This window comes from Ochlerotatus camptorhynchus, unplaced genomic scaffold (genome assembly GCF_037179485.1).
Source record: "Ochlerotatus camptorhynchus isolate MF236.1 unplaced genomic scaffold, CSIRO-AGI_Acam_v1.1 ptg000124l, whole genome shotgun sequence".
NCBI classification, from domain to species: domain Eukaryota; kingdom Metazoa; phylum Arthropoda; class Insecta; order Diptera; family Culicidae; genus Ochlerotatus; species Ochlerotatus camptorhynchus.
This window is the reverse complement of record NW_027040614.1, coordinates 204,877-217,066: the sequence shown is the minus strand read 5'-3', so window position 1 is coordinate 217,066 and position 12,190 is coordinate 204,877. Positions and strand designations below refer to the sequence as shown.

At 41.3% G+C, this 12,190-nt stretch overlaps 1 protein-coding gene across 2 annotated transcripts in view; it reads right to left on the bottom strand.

Moving 5' to 3' along the window:
* LOC135699975 (otoferlin-like) overlaps positions 1-12,190 on the bottom strand; it is a 144,147-nt gene that overhangs the window by 31,932 nt on the left and 100,025 nt on the right. For both annotated transcript variants that reach the window (XM_065220307.1, XM_065220308.1), the window contains exon 4: positions 4,461-4,528. In XM_065220307.1, the coding sequence (XP_065076379.1) occupies positions 4,461-4,528 (68 nt within the window). The remainder of the gene's footprint in view (positions 1-4,460; positions 4,529-12,190) is intronic.

Genomic DNA, 12,190 nt, shown 5'->3' with positions numbered 1-12,190 from the left:
AGGTTGCTTTTATGCGCCTTTAACCATTTCATTTTCACAAGCGTTGATAGACGAGTGGTCAATACACGGGCCCCGTAATCTCAACGTCCATGGTTCATTTCCAGTCTGCTCCGTTTTATTATTTTTTTGTCAACTTGGTCAACACCAGGATTATTCAAAATTGAGCTTTCTTCTTTAACTTAATTTTACCTAACCCCACGGAAGCCACGTGATGAGTGAAAGGAACTCAATTTTGTGTACTTTTCTCTTACCGTGCAGATAGTGTCAAAAAGAACAGTGAAGGATACATTTATTCATACTGGATATCAACTAAATCGACTAAAGGGTGTATTCGTTAAAAATGGCACACACACACACCAAAATTAAACCGATTATCGAATTTTCTTGAAGTTTTCAAGGAATGAAAAACTACTAATGAGTTATGATTTACAAAATTTGTTTTATTCAATTTCGTATCCCATCCCGAATGCCCCCACCTTCCTTGCCGGTCCACCGATCAAATGTTGTACAACCGATTTGCCCAGTGTTTTTACCCAAATTTTCTTCAACTCCAGCTCTGTTTTAATAGTTTTGGAATGTTTGCGAAGTTCCGTCTTCACAATTACCCAGATTTTTTTCAATTGCGCGAAGTTCCGGTGAATTTGGTGGTCCATATCTGTTGGCACAAAATTGACTCAGTTGGCTCGGTACCACTCCAACACGTTTCAAGCGTAGTGGCAGAATGCTAGATCAGGCCAAAACAGAGTTGATTCTTTGTGCTTCCTTATGAATGGCAAGAGACACTTTTTAAGGCACTCTTCCGTGTGTTATGATCGCAGAGATTGGCCGAAGCCCGAGTGAAATGAAACAGCGTCTTACTCTTGCTAATTCACAACAAAGAATGACGTTTATTCCTTTTCTCTTGACAGTGGTAGGGTTGGCAGTATGGTAGACTGGTAATGCAAAGGTAGTACATAAAAGGTATGGCAATTATCATAAAACTTCTTCCCCCCTGGGAGAAAAATCTGCCTGCTAACATACACAACACAAGGGTTAGTAGATTAGTCACAACACATTACAGGTCCAGTCTACGTGGAGGTCGTCGCTCACGAATAGATCTACGAACAGTATCGCAAGCAGTTTTTACCATTGTTCTAGACTTTACAATCCACTTGATACTTGAATCTGTACCTGCTCCCGTATCCCTAACCGTAGTGCTGTCAGGCGTTCTTTGTCCTGTAGATACAGTGGCGCGAATGTCCTGGTCAGAATCATCAGAAATGTCTAGTGTCGGATCTGTAGCGTCGAGTTCTACTTTCGGTTGAACCACGTTTTGACCTGCTGGGGAAGGTATTATCACTTCACGACGTCTTGGAGTATCAGCTGGAATCTGAAGCTCTGGTTGAGTCTGCTGAATCACGGGTCCTGGATTCAGTTGGTCGATATGACGTTTCCACATCCTACCATCATCCAGTTCGATCATATAGTGAAGTTTTCCAATCTTTTCCACAACCACTCCAAACCTCCATTTCTCCGAACTCGATAGAAAATCCCGAGCCGCTACTCTATCATTCACCATGAACGAACGCACCGCTTTCTCCTCTCCTCGCGAAGAACTCTGCCGGTTTACTTTTGGAATCATAAAATCAATCCTCGACTTGATCTGTCGTCCAAACACCAACATAGATGGACTTTTTCCTGTAGAAGGATGCACAGTTCTCCGATATGCCATTAGTATCTTTTGTAGCTCGACCTGGATCTCGGAACGTAGACACTTCAATGCCTTGATTTTGTCTTTAAACGTCTGGACATAATGTTCCGCCTGGCCATTGGTATGGTGCTCCCATCTTATGTACGATTCCGTTCTTCTTAAGAAACTTTTGGAAGTTGTCCGATGTGAACTGCGTGCCTCGATCGGTCACCAAGACCGACGGCAATCCGAAGGTAGCAAACTCTCGATGGTCGTCTCCGTAGTTAGATCCGGAATAATCTTCATTTCTGGCCACTTACTGTGTGCGTCAACTATGATCAAGAAGTTCAACCCCATGAATGGTCCAGCGAAGTCTGCATGGATTCTTTGAAAAGGTTCAGAAGGTCGTTCCCAGCAGTGTACCGCCACCTTGTTAGGATTTGCTCTAACGCGAGCACAATCCGTACAGTCCCGGGCTAGGTACTCAATATCACTGTCGATATTCTCCCACCAGCAGTACGACCTCGCAAGTGATTTCATACGGGAAATTCCGAAATGACCAGAATGGAACTCTTACACACGGCTACGCAACGGAGATGGTACATCCCAAGCAACACACATTTATTAAAATGGGTTGCTGCAACTTGATTGTGACTGAAATAAGGTGCATACAAGTAACCACAACAGCTAAATGACAAATGTGCTGCTAGGGATACACCCGTATTCCTCGCATCAAGCATGCACCTTGCATACTGAACTCGTTCTGGTCGATACCGAATCTGAAACGGGTCCTCCTGCCTTCAGCCCTTGAATCAGCTCCTTGACATTCCGGTCCTTGATGGTGTACTCTCCGAGCTCCTTCACGTCTACTGGCAGCGTTTCAATCTGATTGATCTGCACAATGTCTACTTCTTCCACTTGGTTTCGAGTACTTCGATCGGTAACCGGTAAACGTGACATCCCGTCAGCATTCCCGTGATCCTTCGCAGCATGGTAACGAATCTGGAAGTCAAATGACTCAAGAAACACAGCATAATGTTGCATACGCAGCGCAGAAAGTGTTGGTAGTCCTTTGTTTGGCGAAAAGATCTGAACAACAGGCTTGTTGTCAGTTACCAAGATAAACTTTCGTCCAAAGAGGTATTGGTAGAACTTTCTCACACCGAAAATAATCGCGTAGTTGTTGGGTAGTATTCAATGTCTGTGAAGCGTACTGGATCGGTCGCTCGCTGCCATCTGGAAATATGTGCCTTAACACTGCTCCAACGCCGTATGGCGATGCGTCTGTTGCTAATACCAGCGGTAAATTCACGTCGTAATGCACCAGCACGCGATCCGATTGTATTTCGGCTTTAACCCATGCACCGCTTTGCTCGATTGGAACAGTTTTTTCAGTTTTCTGGTAACAGTCGTCCATACTTTAACTAGAGGGCTTTAGTAAAATCTTGCTCAACCATTGACTCAGTCACTCAGTGATTTAAGCCGCCTGAAACTGCGGCTTCACTCATCAATCAGCAAAATTGCTTTCAAGTTAGCGTGTCCTAACCTCGAGACGACCGCGAGTAATCGGTTCAATTCCTTTAACTCTAGATTTAAGACATTAATCATGTATAATGCAAATGATAACTCGGCTCTGTAAAGTTTATTCGATTGAGCCTGTACAAATAAATTAATATAAAAAAAAAAGTTAGCGTGTGGTAATTGAAGGCTTGCACATTAACTTCAAAACACCCATTAATCACTACAAAGTAAGCATTTTCCAGGAAAACTGGGACATCAAATTTCATGAGTAAAATTTTACCCATTTATGAGTAATCACAACTACAACAATTAGTAGTAAGTATTGATTTATGAGTAACAAATACTTATAAATGGGTAAAATGTTTACTAATTTAATGGGTAGGCCCAGTTTCTCTCAAACATGCTTACTTTGTAGTCAATATTGAGTCTTTTATAGTCATTATTGGGTATTTTGCTGTTACGTGGTGCTAACGTTAGCAGTGTTGAATTGCAGCTGATTCAAGGCGCTGAACTAATGCTTGATTGTTCTATACTGGGATAGACCACGTATCAATGTCAACCCACAGTTGGAGCTTCAAAAATCTCTAAAACAACCACCAATGTCGGTCCCCGATGAAGGCCCCCCCGAAAACATAATCTCAGTAAGCTCAAATCGGCAACAGAGAGAAGATTTTGTAACAAAGTAGACCTCGGGATCGCAGCAACCGAAACCCTCGTTTGGGCGATTTTCCAGTGCCTACTCTAATGCGATGCATAATACACCAAGAAGCCTGGCATGGCATGCCATCGCCGATATGCTCCAGCTCCATAAAAATTTACGATACACACAACCGTTCGTTGCGTTCTGCTCCTTGCTGGGATGGTTGTAGCAGCAAGCAGCTATATTTCGCCACCCCATGTCGTTTGACGGTAATAAATGTAAATTCTATTAATGGCTTTTGGTGTTCATGGGGAAGGTGGTTTCTGGTGGCTTCAACCGTTCCAGTATAATAATAACGCGCCACCAGCAACACATTGCATTCACGCCCTCTCCCGGTCGGGATGGCTGCTTATGTTTTATGGGTCCTGAACCCTTCCCAAGGCAATCGAATTTATTGGGTCGTAATCGGTATTGTTCCGTCGATAAAAGCCGCACACAGTTTTGCATTTTATAACGGCAGCAACGCGAAGAAAGGTTGGTCTTTTGCGCCCCCTATTGTGAAAATGTCAAAAACCGGGGGCCCGTCAATCACCTGCAATCGGTTTTGGGGCGGGTTTTAGTGTCACTTACGTCGATTGGCTTGTTGGAAAGGTCCACCAGGCGATCCTGCACGTGGAGACGACCCTCGCGGAGCAGACCTGCGAATGCGAAACAGAAATTGGAAATTAGTACGATATTAATGGGGGCTTTTCCGTTCTGCTGGAAGAAAGACAAGTAAATTGCCATCGAGGCAGGCGTAGACTTTCATGTTTCCTCTGGAAAACAGATCGCATGGTTTAGATTCCCTTTTGTTTCTGTGACACTCGCGATAACCATCATGGCATGCTATTATGTGAGGGATCCATTGTTGTTTAGGATAAAGATGTAGCTACACGCCTTGATTTAGCAAAGCGTGCGTTCAGACATATTTAGAGACATAAACAACTCTAGAACAGCATGGCATGAAAACGCACTTTCCTGCGGAGGAAGCCCAGCTTTAAGCTGTGTGTAATCTCCTTTGGATTATGGATTATGTAAGCAGAACGAAACTGCCGGAATGGTGATGAAAGTGGACGTTGGGTGGCTGGTATGGATTAAGGGGGATGCAGTGGTGGGAGAGGAAAACGATTAGCATCAGAGCTTTCAATTGAAAGGGCCTTATGCTTGGTGAGTTGGAAGTTTAGTTGGAAAAGCATGTCTGGCTAATGAAATTTTCATTATCATCGGACAGCAGAAATGTCGAAGAATACGACTGAGCAGGCTGTTTGCTTCCTCCTGACAATGAGGAGGATGAGTCATCAAAGCACAACTTATGATGAATTCTTTGTTAAAGGAAAATTTTATTTTTGAAAATAGGAGCTGCTCGTTAATTTTGATTACGATCGTAAACTTTTCCTTCAGTTTAAAATGGACACTGTGTACTTATCGGAACAGCCACATACAGTGGCGTAGGCACAGGGAGGCACCCAAGGCGGGTTATTCGGGTGTCAACTCCTAATTATCAATTAATTTTATTAATTTTATATAACATGCTCATTAGGGTGGTTCATAATAACGATTATGCTCCACCAAGCTCATTCGATTCTAAATCAGGTCCTGATATTTTTTTAAAAATTTGAGCTCATTTGGTTGCGATCCAAGGAATAATCAACTCTGCACACTGTACCCACAGCATTTTCCGCACGATAGGACACACTTTGATAAGTAGGGGAAAACAGCCCAAAAAGCACCTCGGTGCAAAACGTCCGATGCGATTTTTCATAGCATTTCATAGCGTTTTTAATTCACACATTTTACAAGCCACAGTGCTAGTTTAGTACTTAAACTAGCATTTCGGCACAAAAAATCCCAGAATTAAGAGTGGAATAGCTATGAAAACCAAAATCGGGCGTTGTCCCCTGTTCTACCATACACTGAGGAAAAAGAACGTTAGAATTCCATAAGAAACACTTATGACTTTTAGCCAGAAGAAATTGGTATGAATTTTATTGATTTGTCTTATGAAAAATAAAACTGAGTAGACTGGAACCGAACCATACACACTTAGATTTTTTTTTTGCCGAGATGGGCACCACCGAGCAGCTCGGCAATCTATTTTGCTGGATCTCAGTGAACAATTTGCCTAGATTCAGTTAATAAATGGGAATTTTGCCGAGATCTCGGCTAACAAACATAAATTTTGCTGAGATCTCAGTAAAAATAAATGCCGATCCTGCTCGGTGGTGCCAATCTCGGCAAAAAAATCTAAGTGTGTAGCCGTTGAGTGTTGAAGTGTGTAGACCACTCGTCTGTAAACGCTTGGGAAAATGTAATGGCTAATGGCGTAAAAGAACTACCTCATGTTAGACGAAAATCTTTCATAAGTCGTGCTTATGGAATTCATATGTGTCGTTCATAAGCCGAGCCTTATGAAATTCTTCAGTCTATTTACCTCAGTGTAGAACACAAACAATATAATATAAAACGGCATCACTGTTGAGTAGTTTGTTTACTCAAAAGTGAAGCTAGTGAGTGAATTTGTAAAACAACGATCAAATCAAGAATTTAAGAACGACGAGTCGGTTTCGAGGATCGTTCGAAAAAATCTGTTAGTACTCCAAGTATTCTCAGAACCGTGAATCTCTTCAAATCAAGCAAAACTCAGTCCGTCTCCTCCGATTTACAGCAAAAATCCCAGTGGCTCGTGATTTCATCCAGAACTGCTTATATTCGGGCTTCACTTCAATCAAGTTCATCCACACCACGGCCGGATGACGGTTGGCCAAAAGCCTGAAAGATCTTGTCGTTCAATAAGACGGTACGGTTCGGAATGCGATGGGAGAAGTTGACACATTGATCGTCAGTTTATGCAAGTTCGCAGTACGTATCCTGCGCAAATCAAAATTAAGCCAGCTGCGGAGCAAATGTTGAAGAAGTATGTTATCGTATCATCGAGGAATTGAGAAGGAAATTGTGTGTACCTCTGACAAGTTTTGATTATGCTGAGTCTGGGTAATGTCTTGAAAATTAGAAGCTGGTCAAACGGGGGTTTACCGACCGACTCGTTTTAGATTGAGGATGGAATCATTGAAAAATGCCCGCCAGTTTCTTTTGATGATAAATTTGAAAGGCCACGCCAACAATCTCATCAATATCAAGTAAATAGATCCCAACTATATGCCGGGGATGATCCTCGAAGGACCCTACCATTGTCGTCCACATTGTCCTCACCAAAGGTCACCCACTGGAGGCTTTATTCCAGAATACGCTTCTTATTTTTGGAATAAATATTTTGTACTGTCGTGGGTATCCGATCTCGAAGCGTGAGGATCAGAGCAGGATCTTCTGCTAGAGATGATCTACATTTAAGAGTTTGTTGGGCAGAATAAACAATAAAGAAAAAAGCTTATCATAGTGGGGCGGCCAGAGTCGAATACATACCAGTCTTGCCGAGGATCATCCGAGATGAAAATTTTCACGTTTTCCCCTGCGTTTCTTGCCTATAATTGGTTTCAATTGGTATGTAATTTGATGTGGATATTCCCCACAGGACTTTTGAAGTCCTACTACTGTTGGGGAATGTCAATACGTATTAACCATATTAACATATTCAATCAGACTTGGATCGCTGTACGATTGCCTTAGCGCAATAGTATAGGATTCATAGGAACGGATCGTTGAAGTTAGAAATGCAATTGCATTCTATTCCACGAGTCCGACAATAAGCACATCCCCGTCACCAGATACGGATTTTTGCAGATACATCTCTGCCTTCATCCTTCTGTATAACTAGCTCGTATCAATCAATCGGTCAACTGTTAGGCTCGTTACTGAAAACTTGATTTGCTCCTAGGGTGGGATTATACTCTTGCCCGTTGGAGTTCTGGATTACCTCAGTCGGGAAGAATTTGACAGGCAGCAGGTGGCAATTTAATCCATCATCGATGGGGTTGCGCCTTTTTTTTCAGTACATCTGCAAGGAATCAGCAGTTAAAAGAGGCATCGAGCCTGAATCTGGTGGACGGGCCGAATTGGCTTGAACACCGTACAGGTTTAATGGGTTCCACTTCCTCTTCCACCTCCCGATTCGCTTACGATTTAATGAGAATAGAGAACTAAATTCTCGAAAGATAAGCTACGCATCACTCAAGCTGCGTTTCGCAGAGCTGAGAATCGACTTCATCTCTCATTCTTCAACGATTATTTATACATTTACATGCGGAGAAGAATCAAGAGAATTTTATGTTAATTTGTTTAGATTAAGTAAACTGTCATTGGGGTGAATATTCTATCTGTTGGCCATAAAATAAATAAATAAATAAACTCAGAAATTATTCCAAAGACTTTCAAGTGAACGAGGGTATTGATGAGGATCGATGGATATTTTTCAAGACTTCAGGATGATTATTCTGAAGATCGTCAACTGTCCAAAATTTCAATTACCGCCTCTTGGATATTCTCTTGTGATTCCAGATGGCTCAGAAAATATTCAGCCTACTATTCTGAAGTTCTCTAAATATTCAATAAAACGAATCATGTCTCTAAGATATTCTTGCAAGAAAGTAGGTGGATCTGGAATTATTCCAATGACCTTCAGATGATCAAAGACCTGCATAATGTTCTCTGTATATTTTGTCAAGACTTGAGGTCAATCAGGTTTCATTCTGGAGGCCTACAACTGTCGAGTAATTCAGATATTTTTCAGAAAGCAGCATAATGTTCTCTGGATATTGTGGCAATTCTTATGGTTGATTAATGATTATCAGGATGATCAAGAATCATTCCAAAAACGTTCGATTGATCAATGATCGTCATAAAGTGCTCTGGATAATTATTCAAGACTATTAGTTTATTAGGTATTATCTCCAATTGTTCAATAAAGTAATGCATATTTCTTAGATATTCTTTCAATATAGAAGTCAGTGGATTAAAGTTCTCCATATTGTTTTTTAAAATCATTTCTCAAGACTCCAGGTTGATAAGGAATTATTCTGAAGATCTCCAATTGTTCAATAGATCAAAAATGTCTCTGAGATATTTTTTGCAAAATAGCAGGATAGTCAGAAATTATTCCAAAAACCTTCAATTTTTCAAAGACCAGCGTATTATTCTGAAGAACTATAACGGGTCAATAACTCAAACCTTGTTTCTCAGACAATCTCTCAGGATTGCAGGTTCATCGGCAATCTTTTCGCAGACTTTTAGTTGATCAAATACCAGCATAAAGTCCTTTGTATATTTGTGAAGACTTTTGATTGATCATCTTTTAATCTGAAGATTTGGAATTATTAAACTTATCAAATCATGTCTCTTAGACAGTATGGTAAGATAGCAGGGTATTATTTCTAAAACTTTAAATTGATCAAAAACTTTCAAAAAGATCTTAGGATATTTTGTCACGACATCAGGTGCACTGAAACCTCCGTTTACGAAGCCTTTTTTTTACGCAGTATTCAATTTAAGTCCCTCTTTTTACGAAGTAAATTCCAAATAACTACTTTTTTTTGCGATTTACAAAACCTGGGAAATACTGTGAAATACCCCACAATATGGGTATTGTTGGAATCGGAGTGACGTGAAGGAACCGAAAATCCCTGTCTGACGCCATTTTGAAATCCAAGATGGTGGATGGATGTCACCCAGATTAAAAAATACCCATATTGTGGGATATTTTACAGTATTTTCAGTTTTTCTCTACCCTGATGCCGCCATCTTGGGTTTCAAAATGGTGTCGGACATGGATTTCTGGTTCTCACACGTCACCCCGATTCCAAAAATACCCATATTGTTGGGTATTTAACAGTACTTTTCTCTTTTTCTGCAACCGGAAGTCGCCATCTTGGATTTCAAAATGGCGTCGGACATCGATTTCCGGCCCCCACACGTCACCCAGATTGCAAAAATACCCATACTGCGGGTATTTAACAGCATTTTTCTGATTTTCTGTAACCGGGTGCCACCATGTTAAATTGCAAAATGGTGTCGGACAACGATTTCCGGCCCTTACACGTCACCCAGATTACAAAAATACTGATATTGTGGGGCGTTGGAGAATATTTTCCAGTTTTTTCTGTACCTGAATGCCACCAACTTGGATTTCAAAACGGCACAGACATGGATTTCCGGTACCTACATGTCACCCGATTCCAAAAAATTTATTTTATATTTTATTAAACAGTATTTTTCTGTTTTTCTCTAGCCGGTAGCCACTATATTGGATTTCAAAATGGTGTCAGACATCGATTTCCGGTCCCTACACGTCTCCCAGATTCCAAAAATACCCATATTGTGAGGCATTTGACAGTAATTGTTTCAGTGTTTCTGTAACCGGATGCCGCTATCTTGAATTTCAAAATGGCGTTAGACATGGATTTCTGGCTCCTATATGTCACTCCGATTCCAAAAATACCAATATTGTGGGATATTTGACAATATTTAAAAAATCTCTTTTTACGATGTAAATCCCAAATAACGGGGTTTTGTACCGCACTAATTCGATTTACGAACCCCCGGTTTGGTTCGTAAATGGAGGCCACAGTCCAGTGTATAAGGAATTATTCTGAAGATCTTCAACTGTGCAGTTTTTCAAATCGTTTTCCTAAGATATTTCTTTAAGAAAGCAGGTTGATCAGGAGTTTTTACGTAGGACTATGTCTGTGATTTCTATATGGGGGTACACTTAGTGAAAACCGAAACTGGAACATGTAACAAAATTATGAAAGATTTTAAACATTTATAACTCAGCTGCCCTTTAACCAATTTCAATAATTTTATCACCAATCGATCAGTAGTATTTCTACGCATCAATTGCAATGCTTTCGACTGATGATTTGCATCAAGAAACTGTTGAATAAGTGGTAATGTCAAACATTGTCCAATGTAAAAATAAAATGTGATAATTTTACCACTGCTTTCATGAAATAAACGTTCTTCCCAAACCCAGTCGTCATAATTGAGTACCACTTGGGTGCACATTATTCTGCTTGAACCTGAAAAGATATAATAGAGCGCTGCGGTCTAGCCTCAACTCATTTTTGCTTCGGACGGTGAACAGGCAGCAGAAGCATCAATAGCAGCAGTAGGAAGGTGGTGGCAGGTTAGGTAGTTCACTCTTCTACCCAACAAACAACAATGACTGGTCGTGGCAAAGGAGGAAAAGGTCTTGGTAAAGGAGGCGCCAAGTGTCATTGCAAGGTTCTTCGTGAAAACCGCCATCCGTCGTCTGGATCGCCGTGGCGGTGTCAAACGTATCTCCGGTCTGATCTAAGAGAAAACACGAGGTGTGCTGAAGGTGTTCCTGGAAAATGTGATCCGTGATTCTGACACTTTCTCTGAACACGCCAAGCGTAAGCGGCCATGGATGTCGTCTACGCTTTGAAGCGACAAACGCACTCTGTACGGTTTCGGAGGTTAAATCATCACCAACTTTGACAACAAAACGGCCCTATACAGGGCCAACAAGCTTATTACAGTTAAGAGTTGGAATAGAATGTATCTGTGCCTGTTTGTCCATATTCAGAACAACACGCCCCCAACGACCACACAAAATGCTCTCCAGAGTTGTAATCTTGTAACCAAACTTGGAAACAGGGGTGCAAGTGATTTTGATCGATTCTCTTCATCAACTTTCTCTTTGAAAAAAAAATACTACTAATTTAGTACATCTACAATTCAAAACTGAAAGAGTTAAGATAATAGATGATCGATCAATTAATGGAACTAAATGCTCTCCTCATTTGTTCCGTCCACTAGCGGTCCTACGTCAAGCTTCCGTTCGTGGCCCTAGACACAGACCCTTTACTTTTTTTTTTGCACAGACCTACTGCTGATCAAAAACCTTTATAAAGTCCTCTAGATAAAGGGTGTCCACGATGAAATTGCCACACACAAAATTGATTCGCAAAATTCGAGTTTTCATCCGATTGCCATCAAATTTTCAGGGATTGAGAAATAACTATTAAACTTCATTTTACCATTTTACTCGTATTTTATTTACAGTCCATACGCAAATGCCCGCACCTTGGCCTTAACCCCGGCCATAAAATTCTGCACAACCTGTGAATCAACCGTTTTTTGCATGTAGACCCATACTTTCTTCAGTTCCTCGACTGTCTTCACTACCTTAGGTCGTTTAAGAAGGTGCTGCTTCATAATCGCCCAGTACTTCTCGATGGGGTGGAGCTCCGGAGTGTTGGGAGGGTTGAACATTTTCGGCACGAAATTGACCTTATTGTCCGCATACCACTTCAGCACGTCCTTGGAGTAGTGGCATGAGGCCAAATCCGGCCAGAAGATTGTTGGGACGTTGTGGGCCTTCAGGAGAGGAAGCAGCCGCTTCTGGA